This window comes from Martes martes (genome assembly GCF_963455335.1).
Source record: "Martes martes genome assembly, chromosome: 7".
NCBI lineage: Eukaryota > Metazoa > Chordata > Mammalia > Carnivora > Mustelidae > Martes > Martes martes.
The window spans coordinates 120,553,070-120,570,636 of NC_137894.1; the positions used below are offsets into that span (position 1 = coordinate 120,553,070).

At 39.1% G+C, this 17,567-nt stretch overlaps 1 protein-coding gene across 1 annotated transcript; it reads right to left on the minus strand.

The window, feature by feature from the left end:
- Positions 1 to 5,611: 5,611 nt before the first annotated feature.
- FLRT2 (fibronectin leucine rich transmembrane protein 2) lies at positions 5,612 to 13,657 on the minus strand (the record flags this gene model as incomplete). The annotated part of the gene is made up of 1 exon (XM_080809435.1): positions 5,612 to 13,657. One exon carries the CDS (start codon positions 13,655 to 13,657, stop codon positions 11,675 to 11,677), a length of 1,983 nt encoding a protein of 660 aa, XP_080665561.1. The 3' UTR covers positions 5,612 to 11,674.
- Between the last annotated feature and the right edge of the window lie 3,910 nt (positions 13,658 to 17,567).

Genomic DNA, 17,567 nt, shown 5'->3' on the forward strand with positions numbered 1-17,567 from the left:
GGAAAAAAAAATACTACTAAATAATTTTGAAATATTTGCTTTGATAAATTCCTTTTAAAATGCTATTTTGGGCCATTAGAGAGGTAACATAATCCTTAACTAACTTTTGAAAATGATAATTTTACTAACTTGATTACATTTTATTTGATTCTCTTTATACATTCAACAAGTTTAAAATTTCATAATAAGGACCTAATGAAAGAATGAGATTGTAAAAGAAGTGAATACATGATGATACCTCGATTTGTGTCCCCAGAATCACTTTCTAACTACACAGCTAAAAGCCATTCATTTAAAGTAGACATTACTAGATTGGAAAGTCTGAATTATATAAAAATCTTTAATAGAGCAATGTTTCATTATTAAATTCAGATGTATGATGTAATTAATTGAAACTATTACATACTGGTATGGACTCTTAACCACTTTAAGGCCAAATATTAACATCCAGTGCTACCTGGTAAGCAGCGGTTCTATGAATTTATTGAATGTCCTGGAAAGAAGTATTTTCTGATTATTCTAAAAATTCATTCTTTATTTTTAAGATCATAATTGTATCCTTTTTCAAGATTCAAAGATAAGAAGTGGCACAGTCAGTGTTAAAATCTGTTCTATTTCATCAAAAATAAAGCACATTTATCATCCGGCATTTTCCTGGGTATTCTTCTCATAATTTCTTTTCTGTTGAATATTTAAAGTTTAATAGCTATTACATAAAAGGCTTACAAAGATAGAAGATGCACTCAATATTTTAAGAAACAACCTTGCTTTATACAAGTTTTATTGTAGGGAAATTTATCTTTAATAATTTTAATTGAAATAAAGTATTTTATAAATATGTCTACTTAGTAACATAGTTTGAACTTCCCTCTTTTGAGGGAAAGATAATTGAGTTAATAAGAATGAGTTTTGTTTCCACTTGCTTCTCTATTCATTTGCAATTTTTCAGCCACAATGAGTTTGAATGAGTCCGTCACTGCACCAAACACTTGACATAAGTTATCTTGTTGACTCTTCACAAGTACTGTTTCCCCATTTCACATTTAAGGAGAGTGAGACTTAGAAACATTAAATAATAACACACAGGTACAAAGTGGCAGTTCTTTGTGATTCCACAGCTCTTTTGATAACTGTGCATATTGCTTCCCAAACATACTGAGCTTACTGTTGTCGTCACCAATGGGGGCATGCTAGTCTTTATAATAAAGTCAATGAAACTGGATGTTTGCATGCTCCCTGTTTTCAATCCTATACACATCTTCCTAAAATTTATAAAAACGTATAACAAAAATCAGCCCAATTCACTACAGCTACACTTCATTGAAAATTGACAAGGATGAAATGAAATGTAAGTCCAAAAGAACTTAAGAATCAACCAAAGTCTTATGCTCTCCACTAGAAGAAACAAGCCGGAGAGATGAATGGTCTTACCCATGATCCAAGGGAGACCCAAGCCGTGTAACCCAACTTCCTGGACATTAACTCCACATATTGCAGAAACTACCTGACATTGACTATGTGTCAGGCCCTGTGCTGGATGATTGCTGTTGAGGTAAATATCGTAGTTACCCCATGAACAAAAAAGGAAACTGAAGCATAAATATGCTCAAGGCCCGAGGTTAGTATGGACTGGAGTAAGGCTAACTCCAGCTCTGGACAGCTTTAAACTCAGACTCAGAGGAATTCCTCCAGTTCAGTAATTAGTCCCCATACAATAGTCTGTATAGAAACTGCTGTTCTCTATCAGAGGTGATTGGCCTTCATTGCAAAGCAATTGGTTCCCACTTATTCCAGATATACTACTGGAGTGTGCTGTGTTCCAACTAAGGATGGCCAATATGTAAAATACTTAACAATAGAAAGAGCTGGCGGGAGGCGGGGTGGGGGGGTAATCTATCAAAACAGACACCAGACCAAACACAAGAGAAATTGGCTCAAGACCACGGGAATGCCAGTATTGATTTATACCTGTGGAATAACTGCCTTGAAACCAATTAAACTCTGCAGTCAAGAACTAGAAGAGAAAGTATTTTTCCCTCTAGCATCTTACCTCCTGCATTTATTAAATGAGGAAAGGCTGGATAAAAAGGAAAATAATGTTAATATGGATGACAGTGAGTGCACTGCTTTGAGACTATTTTGTCTACCATCAACAGAAAGTGTACAGAAGGAAAAAAAAAAATGACCTGTCTGAAGAGGATGCATGCATTGATTACAAAGAGTTAGTGGGGTGTCAGCTGGTACGTGTTCGCATCTGCACTGCAAAACCATCAAAATGTCCTTCCAGTTGTTGCTACCAGCCCCATCAGCAGCCAGCCAAGTGCAGCTGTAGATCGTATGGTTGGTCATAGATTAAAATGAAATAACACTAGGCCATTTAACGTTATAGTTTCCAGAACAGAAAGTTATTATCTTGAATTTTTTAATGTTTTAATTTCCCAATGTTTTCTGAACACTCCATCCTGGAGTGCATTTGAGACTTCTGAATTAATTTTCATTAATAATCCCATGCATCTGTTTTGAAGATCAGAGAGGAAACATGCTAACTACACGGCAAAGAAGTCTATTCTTTTCTCCATTCAACAGGGCTGTCAGTGGTCCCACCCATCATGAGACAGAGGACCTGGTATGATGCTGTGCTGCCTGATGGCACCTCCTTTTCTCCAACTTTTCCAGGAAAGAAAGAGAAAGAAAGAAAGAAAGAAAGAAAGAAAGAAAGAAAGAAAGAAAGAAGGAAGGAAGGAAGGAAAATGGAAAAACCCTTGTCAACTTGCATCGATAATGGTTGTACAGTTATGTGGAACTTGGGATGCTAATTACTTTTGAATAGTTGACTCTTATGCATAATTCTGATCTTAATACTTACAAAGTTTGGTTTCTTCATATAAAGTTGGCAATATGTCCCTGTGTGCTTGTGAATGACGTTTGTCTGGAAAATAGTCTCTGCCTTAGTCTGAGACTACCAGCTGCTCTCCATGCCTGCAGTTCTGACATCCTCCATACGTGTTCAAATTCACTGTCTCTATTTCAGGTCAAAGAAACTGATGGCCATAAAGTATAAGCTATTAACAAGGACAATGGGCAGAGACAGGTTTCTAAAATAAGTCAGCCTGTTTCAGGTGTGAGTTCTTAATAAATACCACCTCCCCTGCCTCCTTCTTTGTGGGAATACCATTTCTAGAAGAGAACTACGTATTCTTGTAACAAATAACTGAGATAATAATATGTGAACCTCTAAATGATACATACCATATTTTAGATATAAGATATGACACAGTGAATGACTGTCCCTTTTGATATTGCTGATGGGAACAAACAAACAAATAAAAATGATCTGCTTCTGTGTTTTACATGTGAAAAATTCATCCTGACTAGCAAACTATCAAAGTGTTTTACTTTGACTTTATGTCTACCCATATGTCAGGTACTTCCCATACGATGACATTTTGTTTTAAGACAATTCTTCAAGATATCTCTTTACATGCCTTTCTGGAAGTTAGTTCAGAGCTTTTAGGTTGTCTGCAGAATATAAAAAAAAGTATGTTCTTCAAATAATTTGAATAGTTCTCTCAGCCTTTCTTGTGGGTGCAGACATATCCTGATTTTCTAATATAGCTTTCAAATCAGATAAATGTGTGGTCATCAAATAATCATGAAAACAATAATTGCTATAGGAATTGCCATGGGTAAACAAGAGTTTTGTTTTATTTTTGTTTAGAAAAATGTATGTTTTGTTTATTCTTGTAAAGTGTATATTGTGGTATTAGAGCAAGGCTAATTCTACATATCCAGAATTTCACAGAACTTTCTGAGGCTTTTTAGAAAGGCATTAAGCCATAGAAGATTGACAAGGTAGCTATCATTTGAGCAGTTGCTGTTCGGGGAAGCCTGACCCCACAGGGAGCCTACTGTCATGGCAGGGTCTCATGTGCCCTACTCACATTTTACCCAAAAGCATGTACTAAACACCTGACAAGATCTGGACACTATACTCAGCACTGGATGACCTATAGCCATTGACAGAATATGTCCTGTCTTCAGGGGTCTTGGAGCATAGGCATGAAACAGACCCATGAAAAACCACAACACATACATGCCATAAATAAAAGTATTTTAAAGTTATATTAGCTGCACAGAGGGCTCAGATAATTGACAGATATTATTTGAGAAACTTCCCGAAGGTGGGGGCACTTGAGTTGGATCTTGAGGAAGGAACAGGTCACTGAGCAAAGGAGAAAGTACATGTCATAGGATAAAAGACCTTGAGCAAAACTACAGGAGTCAGGAGTTGGAGGTTCATATCATAGACTCTGTTCATATCAAATTTGGATCTAGTCTAGAGCACATAATGAATGAGGGGGACACTCTGGCAAGGAAAGTCAGAAAGCAATGTATGTATGGCATATATGTCATACAAAGAGTTTGAATTCTCTCTTCAAGTCATGGCAATGGAATATTTCGAAACCAAGACAGTGTCACAGTCAGGCATTCTTTACGGATCTTTGTCCTTTGTCCCACAGTGTGTAGGAAAAATGTAAGTGGACTAGAGACCACAGGAAGTGTCTTAGCCATGCCAGAGTTTGGAAACTGAGAGAAGAAAATACCTTCGTGAAATCTTACAAGTGTTGGAAGTAGAAATGTGCCAGATTATTTAAATGTAAGAGTGTGAGCATTTAAAGAAAGCAAAGAAGTGGGGAAAGCCTAACCCATGTGTTGAATGCCAGTAACTTCCAGGGAAGATTTTCAGTGATACAAAGTTACTGTCAGCACCAAAACTTACCAGGCCTCCCCAAGTATTTGTGGAATGGGGGAAAAAAAAAATAAACCAACAAAGGCCCTTATTACCCAAATCACAGACTTTAGCAGACTCTCGAAAAGCACAATTTTATATTTGGTTAAGAATAGAGTGACCCAATATGGATGTTGATTATGTCATTGAAATGATCAGAATCTCCTTAAAGATGTAATAAATTTTCATTTGGTTTAGACTTTATACCAAGAAAATGGGTAAATGGGTTCATCATTCGGTGTGTGTGCTAAAAAGGCATTTGTTTTAGAGTGTACCATTACAAAGTCTTTACTCTTAACTTTCAGTATAACTAATGAAAACAAAACTCCTATATCCTCTAAAACACACATTTTCTATTTGTGCTATTGAAAAAAAAAAAAAAAAGCATAAATCCAGAAGCCCAGTTTGCTAAGGCCCTAATAGATTCTGACATATGAGCATCTTCAGCAGGATCTACAAAATACTTCGAGCAACCTCTCAAGTATGAAACAAATTCATTACCAAAAATAACCTGACTCAGGTCCTTTTAATAGTTCTTTCAGCTCACCCTGTGGGTTTAGGCATATCTTGATTCCATCTGAAGCTTTCAAATCAGATAAATGTGCAGTCACCCAATAATAAGCACAGAATTTCTATTAAAAAAAAAAAACAGGGATATGTAACCAATGGATTTAAAAGACAGATATTTTTTAGGTTTTAAGAATGTTCCCTTGATTTGTCATGAACAATAGTTAATATCATCCACTGAGTGAAGTCGTGATATCTCCATCATCACAAATTTTAACCATTGACAAAGAAGTTGCCTTGAAGCCTAGTCAGTCTTAAAGCTAGTCAATTTATTAAGAGACAGGAAATAATTAAGAGTCATGTTTAGGTTAATTCCGACTCTTGTCATTTTACAGGTTTTGTGATCATGGACTAATCACTATACTTCTCGGGAAACTGAGCTTTACAATCTGAAAAATGATGATAACATACCTTACATGGATAAAGACAAAATGTGACCACATGTATCAAAGCATTCTATATATGGTCTTACATAGGTGATCAATGATTATAAGGTGCCATTATTCTTGTTTTAGATTAGTTTATATTCAGGTGCCCAAAGGAAATTTAAGGTTGCATGTTTAATTACCAAACACAATTCCTAAATGTTCAATCATGTAGTATATGTTTGAAAAGTTAATTCAAATTCAATTCTAATTTTATCAATGCACTATCACTTTGTGTCATCTATTAAACACCAAGATCATCTAATATATACAACTAATGCATCATCAAATTTACCAAGAAGTACATGTATTTCTTTTGTCACCTTAGACACTCTGGTGAGTTTGAGAGAATGCAGTCTCTGAAAATCTGGAAAGTGTTAGAGAATGAGCTTATTGCATGATCTATGAGCTCCTTAGCAGCAGAGTCATATTTTTCTCCAACTCCTCTGAAGAATCTAACATAGTACTCTGTAGAAAGTAGATAAGGAGTATATACTTTGGATGGACAGATTTCTTTAGGAACACAGGGAAGTGGAAGATATGATTGATTTGCCTAAGACTACATTTTATTCCTCTCTGAAAACTCTATACTCACCCAGGTGCCTGGAACAAAGGAGAAGGATCTTAATAACCTTTTTTTTTTTTTTTTTTTGGTATGAATTGTATTCCTTGACTAAGGGTCTGACTTTCACAGAGTAAGGTCTGTAATTCTTGGTAAAAGTAGCTAGGAGTTGCCTGGACATTACTTGACATAAAATCTCCCAAGTGTAATGTGAATCACCTGTTACCATTGTCTTTCATACTTAATTTTCCAACAGAGAGTCTACAAATAATTAACACTAGTTAACTGAAGTGTCGTGATTTTATTTCCTGATTTAATCTCTGTCAAATACATTATTAGTGAAGTGGTCAAGAAGAGTTAGAGAAAGGGCTCTGGCAAACCTTGAGATTAATGTGAGTTGAAGTGGAGCATATGAGTAGATACATTTTCATGAGTGCTCATTAGAAGTATGGGTACATGAGCTGTAAACAGATCTGAAGTAGAAATGTACCATGAAAATATGTTAAAGAAAATTGACATTTAAAACCAATAGCTTATGTGTTGAAATAGGGAAAAAATGGTTATTCTGATTGGATAACTACATTGGTATTTATCTCTATCCTAAACAACACAGATTTTACAAATACAAAACAATATATTTGATGTATGTGTGTATACTAAAAAGATATTCATAGAAACACACAATCTAGTTGGGAAATAGAAAAGAACGTGAAGATGTCATAGAAATCCCTCACACAAAAAGGCTCACATGGCCGTAAAAAAACACTTCTTTAAGGTAGGAGAAAGGGAAAGATCCTACCACCTTCTTCATCCCTGCCACCCTCCTGCATCATGAGGAAGCATCCCATATTTCTTTTTAACATTAAGAATGCGAGTATTGGTAGAACCCCAATGAACTTACTCAGATAAACACAATGTGGTTTTCTTTTAAAATAAGCCTTTACTGAATATATCAACAAGGTACTGTATAGTGTGGAGTGAAGTTGATAGTTAACAAAGTGTGTGACATGGTAGGTCTCGGAGGGTGTGTAATGCAGAATCTTCCAGCCCCTTGCAGTCCCTTGTCACTGAGAACACACTAAACGTAAACCGGAAGCAAATTAACATATGGCTCAAACAATAACAAATCACTGGAATTAACTTTCAGTGAATATATACTGGTCCTAGGAGGAACAGACAGTGGCGACAGATTTACCTTACCTCAAAAAGGTTATAAATCTTACATCCCATGGATATCTTTATAAATGCCTCAGGGTGTGTATTTGTGTGTGTGTGCACACGCACGTGTGTGTTTCATACTCATTTAAAAATGTCTGTTGCAATGGCCTTGCTTTGTGCTCTTCGGTGAATGTGCCTCTAGAAAAAGAAAAATGAAAACCATAGCACAAGACACTGATCCATTTGTTACAACAACAGTATCATACATGTACAAATCTTTCTCCCCACAATCTGTGACAAACATCCCCATTGCCAGTAGTTTTCTTTTGACCCTGCTGAAGAAATCAGAGAAGGATGTAAGCTACAGCTTTCTTCATCAGTATTTTGACTGGAAAAAACGAAAATGAAAACAAAAACAAAAACAAAACAAAACAAAAAAATCAGGCCAGTTTTGACTACGAATAAGAACTAGGAGAATGTTTTGTGTTTGTATCTCTTTCCCTTTGGGGCACAAAGAAACTGCTTTGCTTTCCCATGAAGCAGGAAAATCATGGGCAAAACAATTCTTCTCATGTTCTAAAGTAATGTCTTCTTGTTGTAGGTTCAAGAAAAACACTATGAACAAAGATGGCAATGGAAATGAACCACTTCACGGTCAAAAGTTGCACTGAGCTCTCCAGCTGAGGTTCCCGAGACTAGTGCAGCAACTGTTCCCTGTAAGTTATGTTTGGACTGGGTATCCTGCTGGCCACATGCAGAGCAGGTTCTCCACAAAGGGGAAGTAAGTTGTGATCTTGTGAAATGACTAAGACCATCATGATCTGCACTCATAGGAAATGGGGACTTAGAATTAGCTACTTCATAATTTTGCCAGACTAGTCACATTACAGGTTTTTTGTTTTTGTTTTTGTTTTTACCTCAGGGAACATATCTAATATATTTTCAACAAGCATCCAGATAATTAGAAATTGCATTATTTCTCATGGGATGGAATGTTTTCCACTTCTCACACAGGGAAACTAGGTAGGGAAACACAATTTTTGTCTCTGCCCGTGGTTGTGCATTGCAATGACTGTTAATGCATTTGACAGTTCTGAGGGAAGACCAGAGCCTCTCTCTATTCAAGCACGTCTTCCCAGACAAATAGGTATTAATGACAACCCTGGGTATGAATAACGATCCATAATATCTGTGTGATCATGGCTGTATCTTTTCCTTTTAGAATTTCCTCTGCACAGTGATAGTCCCCTAGCTCTGAAAGTGGCTGCGTATTATCTGATCATCTTGTTTGGTCAAACAGCATCAAGCTCTTTATCAGCCAGTCCCTTGTGTATGGCTTTGTTCACGGACTGGGTGTGCACCTTCAAACCCTAATTCAACACCTGTGGTTGGTTAATCAGCAGTTCTCCTAAGACACATAAGACATTACAAATACAGTGATGTGCTTTCTATCCTGGTGTCAGCGAGAGCCCCAGGTATGCCATGACAAATGACACACTGATACGAATTTTAGCAGTCTCTGCCATATTGTGTACAAGAGCAAAGTGAAGCCTATACCTACACTCTATCTCTTCAGGAACATCTTCTAGCAAAGGAACCACTTCAAGTGACTAGGTCTGCATGGTACCAGTTAAGCCCCAAATAACTCTCTGAATCCCATAAGACGTCATAGAAACCTCTCCAACATTGGTCTTCTTGGCCCAAAGCAAAAATGTTTCAGCAGCCAAATACCACGCTAGGGTTATACACACAATAGAAACAAATGAGAATGAGTATTTAGTGGGTAAGAGAGAAAAAAAAACCCTCAAAAGTCCAAGTACCATCATTTGAACACATAGTTTTATCTACACAGCCAAGGGGAAGAGGACAGTGGAAGGGAATTATCCAGGTAAGTACACAAAACCCCATGTCATTGTCCTGAATGTTACATGGCTTACTGTTTACACTGATCACCTTCACAGACTGTCTTGTCCCTTTGCTGTGTGGAATTAGGTTTAAAATAGCAACAGCCAAAATTTGCTAGCTAATAGACTAAAATGGAAACCTAAGTCACTTTAGAATTAATTCAAATTAATTCGTAGCTAATTTCAGCTCAACTGACTGCAGTTTCGATTCTTGCTTCTACAACATTATAACTTCAGTTATATTTTCTGCTTATTCTGAGGGACAAGGGAGATTAAAACATATAAGTTGGGGGTACATTATTAAAGAAAATAAAGCTCTTACTATAAAGAAAAACTTGCATAGCATTTTATACCTAAACTCTTACAAAGAAGACACATCACAGTTCTATTTTGTTAAAAGTGAGAGAGAGAGAGAGAAAGCAAAAATGATTGTGACATTAACTTCCTAGGTCCCTAAAAAATGGCCAGCGGTAAAGGAAATATGCAACACAGGATGAAATTTGATTTTATAAGGAATTTTCCAAGTGTGTGTGTATTTTAGATAATGTATGCAATCGATAGCCCTTCTACATCTAAGGGATGAAAAGGAGTAAATTATACATACTTTGTGAAGATGGACATTGCTTCAAAAATATCTAGAATTAAACACAGACATCCCTCCCTTCCCTATGCCCTCTGCTGTATGCCCCACTCTGCCAAGATTAGGGGAACAAGCTCGCACTCCCTGACTTGTTCATTTTTCATGTTATCCTTTTAATAAAAGATTGATCATCCCTCCATGATTCCCAAACAAGAGGGACATCCAAAACTGAAAAGGAATAAATGAAATTTCAAAACTAGAACAGGGTCAAAGTCAGTTCAAGGTGGGAACTCAGTATTGCTTTAAAAATAAAAAAAAATCATCCAGCTTTAATGTGTCCCCATAGGATTATGAACACTGAAAATTAGTATACATTTTAAAGTGTATAAGTATATATGGATATTTTGTGCAACCAAAACTGTCATCTACAATTTTCTTTCAAATTTTAAGCAGAGTGGGAAAAAAATCAAACAAATGTAGCATAAATAGCTAATTACGAAAATATATGTGAGGTGATTGGAAGACAAATTTGCGAGGGGATAAAGGTATTAATTCAAGCTATTTCAACATGATACGTGTTAACACAGTCATTTGATAAAGTATAGCAGAACCGCTTATCACTTGTTTTTGTCTAAATGGTATCAATAGTTTTTAAATAACAAGTTCAGTATATTCCAAACACTAACCTCTTGTTGGTCTAAATATCATGTTGACATAGCTTCAGTGAATCTACCCAAATAATTCTCATTATCAAAAATAATTCCATTCAATATAATTCTTCCCATTATTTTATTAGCCTCTTCTAAAAAAGTATTCTAGAATATATCTCTGTTGAATGTGATTCAACCTGACATATAATTTGAATAGTAACACTTTTAAAGGGAGTTTTCTTGCTGGAACATCCTACCTGTCCCTGCAGATGACTGAAATCAGACTCAAGTCTCTAACTCTGTTATCATAATAGGGTCAGGGAAGCATGAGGAGTGATTTTTAAGCTCCCGGTCAGAAAGCCAACACCCGAGTTTGGAGTTCTTTTCCAAAATGTCATTTGCTGGGCTCTGCCGGGTTGGGTTAACTTATCTTACAGGAACGGGCTTCCTCATGATGCTTTTCTCTATTTCCTGCTTTGGGTCAACTCAGGGTAACTACCTCCTTTCTTCTATTTCGAGATTTTTAACTTCTCTTCCAGACTAGGAAAGGCAGAAATAGCATGAAGGTATCTGGGCCATTTCTTGTTTCACCCACATCACTTAGCCTACCCTGATGAGCTCTTCTAATCTGCCCTTTCATCTAACCAGCGACCGGCCGTAAGGAAGGAATTTACTCTGACAGCTTCCACTGCAAAAATGGTTAATGTGCCTCATGAGGAAGAATCACTCCGTCTTTTGCCTTGGCGTTGGGTTCTCCTTGTACAACCCTGTACAGTACTTCAGCGACTATTTTTTTTTTTTTAAGATTTAAAAAGCAAAGAGTTACAAAACTGTTTGTAATTAACTTGAAATAGAAAAGATAGCACTTTTTTTTTTTAAATCCCATTATATAGTACACCGTATAAATTACAGAGTATTCAAATGCACAAATGCATCTGGGTAACATTTATCAAATGTAATTCGCGTGTCTCTAGGTGCACACACGTGTGTGTTCTCGAGAGTCTCACCGTCCACCTTCCCAACGCCGGGGCTCAGGCTGTCACGTGTGGCAGTGCTCCAGATCTGGAACGCTGCTGTTGCAGTATCGCATGTTGTTGGGGATATGGCAGTCTGTGTAATTAATGCCCCCATTCGGGGTGTAAATGGGCTGCAGTCTGAAATCTCCTTTAAGGAGCTGATCGTTATTTAAGGAGACGATCTGAAAGCTGGTTTCGGTCATCTCCAGGATGGAATTGTCCTTCTTGGTGCCTGCCTCGCAATAGTCATCTTTCCGCCGGCCTCGGTTGTACTTCCACTTCTGGGACGTGTAGCGCCCCTTTTTGTGCATGTGCCAGCAAAACACGCTGAGCAAGACCACGAGCACGAATATCACGGCCCCCCCGATCAGACCGGCCAGCAGAAAAGGGGAGCCCATGCTGTGGGAAGTCGTCTGCTCGTGGCTGGAAGCAGTGTTGCTGCCGTTGTTCAAATAGGAGGCGTGGGTGGTGGCCTCAGAACAAATGGTATCTTCTACAGCTCGGTAGTTAAACGCATCCAGGGGCACCAAACAAATCCGGTAGGTGGATCTGGGCTCTAAGTTCACCAGGCTCAAGTGTTGCTTCTCACCGCTGACGATGCGTTCCTGGACGATGCCGCCCACCAGACTGTGGCCCATTTTTACCCACGTGAGTTTGTATGCCATCACCGTGAAGAGAGAGAGCCAGCTGACTTGAATGGATGTGTCGTTCACAAAATGGATAGAGAGCTGGATCCGTTCAGAAATAGGCGGGGTCGCTCTTTCCCTGCCGTCCCAGTCAGGAATGGTGGGCAGTCGGGAGGTGGTGGGAGTCAGGGGGGTATCGCTTCTGCTGGGGGTTGGGGCAGAGAGGGTGGGGGGCTGAGTCGTTGGAGAGGCTGTACTTGGGGCCGGGGTGAAGACGGGCAGCCCGGGGGTCGTGGTGGGGCACGACAAAAGATTCATATTCAGCTCCCTGACAGCCATCCCCCGGACTTGTTCGGGCCCTTGGCACATGAAACCGCGCACGTTGAGAGATGAAGGGATGTATCTGAGCCATTCCGTGACCCATTTAATGCTGCAGTCACAAAACCAGGGGTTATTCCGAGCAGTGAGCTGCTTCAGGTTGGAGAGATTATCAAAGACCCCTTGAGTCAACACGCGCAGCTGGTTGTTGGATATATCCAGCCGTTCCAGCTTGCGCAGATTTGAGAAGGCTGTCAGAGGGATGTGGTTGATCTGGTTGTCCTGCAGGTAGAGTTTGATCAGATGTGTACCTGGGAGATCGGGAGGGGGGTGGGAGAGGGAATTCCGCACGATGGAAAATTCCTTGAGCTTGGTGAGGTGGCTGAAGGTGCCCTCGGCGATGCCCTTGTTGGTCAGGAGGTTGCCGTCCACGATCAGACGCTCCAAGCTCGTGAGGTTCTGAAAGGCCATGTCTGATATGACGGCGATTCGATTTTCATCCACTCTCAGCTCTTGCAAACCCACAGGAAGCCCCACAGGCACACTGCTCAGGTGATTCTTGGATAGAAACAACAGTTTGAGGCTAATAGCCTCCCGGAAGGCCCCGTCCTCCACCCCCACCGTGGATATCGAGTTGTCATCCAAGTGAAGCTCCTCGAGCTTCAAGAGCTGGGCCAGAGCAGCCCGTGAAATGGTCTGAATGTTGTTTTCCTGCAAATGGAGAACTCTGACGTTCTTGGGAAGGTTCATGGGGAATTCATCCAGTTGGTTGCCATAAAGGTAGACCGTGTGCACGGACCGGACGTTGTGCAGTTCTGCAGGAAATCCAGCATTATTAATTTGGTTGTTGTGGAGGTAGAGTACGGTTACGCCCTCCGGGATCCCAAGAGGCACTGAGGTCAAGCTTCGCTCATTACAGTAGACAAAGTTCCTATCGCAGCGGCACACGCTAGGGCACGCCAAGATTTCTGACACTTGTGAGTAGAGCCCCAAGGAGATAAGAAGCCAAGATTTCAGGAAAAAAGCCCCATGGTTGGGCCACTGTGTGGTCTGTAGGCCCATTTCTGAAGTACAGAAACAAAATACAAGGTGGTAGCGAAACTAAAAAGAGAAGAAAAAAAAAAAATATATATATATATGTATATATATATAGCAAAACCAAATGATTGGACAGGGTTCTGTTAAAGTCCAGAACTCCAAGTAGAGGAAAAGTCTTGAAGGCCTGTGGTAAAAGAATTCTCCTATGGTCTCTGGTCTTATCAGCCTGTGTTGTCTTCTTTGTTATTGTCCTCCATGTGAAAAAAAAAAAAAAAAGAAAGAAAGAAAGAAAAGTAAAGAAAAATGAAAAAATTCAATAGGGAGAATTTTCCACACAGGCAATGAGTGAAGCCAATTTATCAGCGGTCACCAGGGGCCCAGCTGGGCAGGCAGAACTGGAACTCCCTTCTCGTATTGTAGGTCAGGTCAGCGTTGATTAGACTCTGAACTTCTTGGTTAAGCTCAATCTGCAATCTGTTGTAGGAAAGCAAAGAGAAAAAAGTCAGCTAAGGGTCCTAATGGATGAAGGGTTAATCTGATTCTTCACCCTTCAAGAGCTGGGGCCAAGTGACCAGAGAGGCAGGAGCTGGCTTAAAGTGATGTTTCAAGTAACAATAATTTGGTTGAAAAGGTATTCAAGAAAGGAGCATGATTCAATGTTACCTTTCACCCTCAGGGGTCATCTTGTGAAATTTACATCCCCATCAGTACCTTCTCTTACATACCCATTTGCACAACCAGATAAAAAAGAGTAAGGCTCACTGTTGAATCCACTGAATCAATCCTGATGATCACCTACAAATCCAACTGGTCACATCTTGTTTCAAGACGGCACTGTGACTGAGTAATTAATACAATTTGAGGGCAAACACGTGAAACCCTTTCTATTTATAAATAAACAAAGGCAAGATAGGGACTGATGAAGTCCTTTAAAAAGATGTGTCCTTTTGATATGATGCTAAATGAAATAAAGTCAGTCAGAGAAAGTAAAATACCATATGATCACTCATATGTAGAATTTAAGAAATAAAATAGATGAACATTGGGGAAGGGAAGGAAAATGAAATAAGAGGAAAATTGAGAGGGAGGCAAAGCATGAGAAATGCTGAAGTCTAGGAAACAAACAAGGTTACAGGAGGGGAGGTGGGTAGGGTGATGGGATAACTGGGTGATGGGCATGAAGGAAGGCACGTAATGGAAAGAGCACTGGGTATTATATGCAGTTGATGGATCACTAAATTCTACCTCTGAAACTAATTTAAAAAATAAAATAAAATAAGAAGATGTGTCCTTCTGATCTGACACTGTGAGGGAGAGGAACAAAAGTAACACAGAGAAGCATGCATGAAGGCAGAGAGAAGAATTCTCTTTTCTTCCTCACTTTTTGCCTCTTTTCATCTTCGCCCTTCTCCAAAATAGTTTACGCTTGAGTTACCAAGGAGAACGACTAGGCTCCAGTCCATGATAGCGTTTCTATTTATTCCCCCTTTCAGGACCTCCACGTACAGATGCCACGTACAGATGAGATACACCCTTCCAATCTCCTTGAGAGCTGCCAAGCTCATGACTGGGAATAAGTTATTTTTCAACTCTACCACCTTCCTCTCATCTGTGAGGGCTTTTTTTCTACTTTTCAAGAAGGACCTTCAGCAGACTTTGAAATGATAGCACACCCAGTTGGGGAAGTCAAGGCAATCCACAGATAGTAATGATGCCTTCCCGCTCTATGTGTTCCGTCTGTTTTTAGATCAGAGAGGTAAAGCAGTTAATTGAAAGGTGCCAGATTTGATTTCCTTATAAAATAAGCTAACATGACAGGACAAGGCAAGCTATGAGTTTCTTAATTCTCACCAACAGACAGAAACTCAAAACAACTTATATCTAGAAGCACAGAGGAACGACTTGAAATTGTTCCCTTAGTTATCTTTAGAAACATAATTTAAAAAAGAAAAACAAAAAACACTGTAAATGCTGTTTAAGTGTCAAGGATATTGTAAATTTGTTCCACAACTTTAAACAAAAATTGTGAACACCTAAAAAAAAAGCCTCTGGTGACCTGAAACAGCAAAATGCATGTCTTACTATTCAAAAACTTTTAAAGGGAAATGGGTGGGATAGGGAATGTTTGTCCAGGCAACAAGTGCCTGAGCTATGATACTGCATGTAAAAACCAAACATAATTTAATTTGTTAAGACTTAAAAATATACGTTTCACCACTAGACAGGAGCCATCCCCCCACTCCAGCAAAAATCTCCCTATCTGCTTAAAGAATGATTTATAATACAAATGGGATAGTACAGGAAAAATGAGTTTAATGTCATCAGCCTGATGATGTCATCCTTAGCTCAGATTTCAAATTTTAAAACCATCTCGGTGTTCCCCAATAGCTTGCTACTCGAAGGTGATCCTCGTCCAGGAATGTGAACTCAAGCTGGGAAGTTGTTGGAAAGCAGAATCTGCATGTTAGCAGGACCCTAGGATGTGCACGTTAACATCGGAGAGGCACTCCCCTAAACACAGTAACACCTTATGTAATCGTTCAAACGTTTTACTTTATTAAATATAAAACAAATGCAAGAGCATGTCAAATAACTCTGAAGGAAGAGCAAAAGCGTAAAGCATATTGATCACCTTTGTCCCCAGGAGATAGTCTCAAATTATATCTTCTACAAAAAAGACATCTTGTGGGAGGAGTAGTGCAATGACGTACCATACACTTGGCCTCAACATACCCTTGAAAATGTATGTCTGAGTGACAAGCACTAATACCCAGTAGGAGCTTAAAAAGTTTTTTGTAATCAGGGAAGCCCGCTCGATACAGCAGGATTTATTTAAGAACAAACATTTGTTTGGTACCGTTAGCATTTACTCTTCACAGGAGGCAGGAAAGTGAGACCCATAGAACAGAACCCAACCCAGTTCTGAATATTCCACAGGAATCTTCGACATAGGATGCCTGCACAGAATAAATAGAATCTCCGAAGAGAGAAAAACAGCTGCTCCAGAGTTCTAAGTTCCTAGTAAAAAGAATGGATGTTTCTTTACTATGTTTATAGCCAAGTTTTAGGGCCCTGGAAACAACGAACTAGTACTTGAGGATGATAGAATTTACTTAGAAAGGTCATCACGTAACAACCACAAAACAATAATCACTGGGAGGTAACAAAGTACTCGGGTTTTGGACCTGGAAACTATCATGCTCCCAAATTATACATTTTCCATTTGTCTGCACCTCGTCTTCTGTAAGGAAGGGGAAAAGCCCCATCCCCCTCACCCTTTGCCCCAGGCCTTGCTCTCTTGCTGACAGACTCTACTTAGGAGTGCTTCTTTTGTAATTATGTAAGAGGAGGATGTGGTCCTGAAGAAATCCTCTAATAGGATTACTTCGGACAGACTGTCACGGTTTATCCACCTTAACAGAAGAAAAGTCCCATCAAGATCACAATACGTTGATCAGCTATGACAACTTCAGTTCTCAATGAAAACAAACTCTCAGGGTTTTCTTTGAATTTCTTGAGAATCCCACAAAATTACAGCAAATAGCAGATTTGTTGTAATCCTTGCATCAATGACAGCCTATAGATGTCAGTCAATATACTGTATCTTTGTTCAAATTAGTGCAAGTGTAAAATTACAAACACCTAGGCAATAATGACTTTTTTTTTCATTGAAGTAGGCTAAAATTTCCTCTATATTTTCAGGCTAATTCCTACTTAATACTGAGAGCAGAAATGCTTTCAGACCTTAAGCTGGAGACTCTATTCATAAAAGAAAGATGGGATCCAGAAGGAGACAAAGTATAAGAGACTCTTAATCTCAGGAAACAAACTGACGGTTGCCGGGGGTTGAGGGTGGTGGGTAGAGATAGGGCGGCTGGGTTATGGACATTGGGGAGGGGATGTACAATGGTGAGTGCTGTGAATTGTGTGAGAC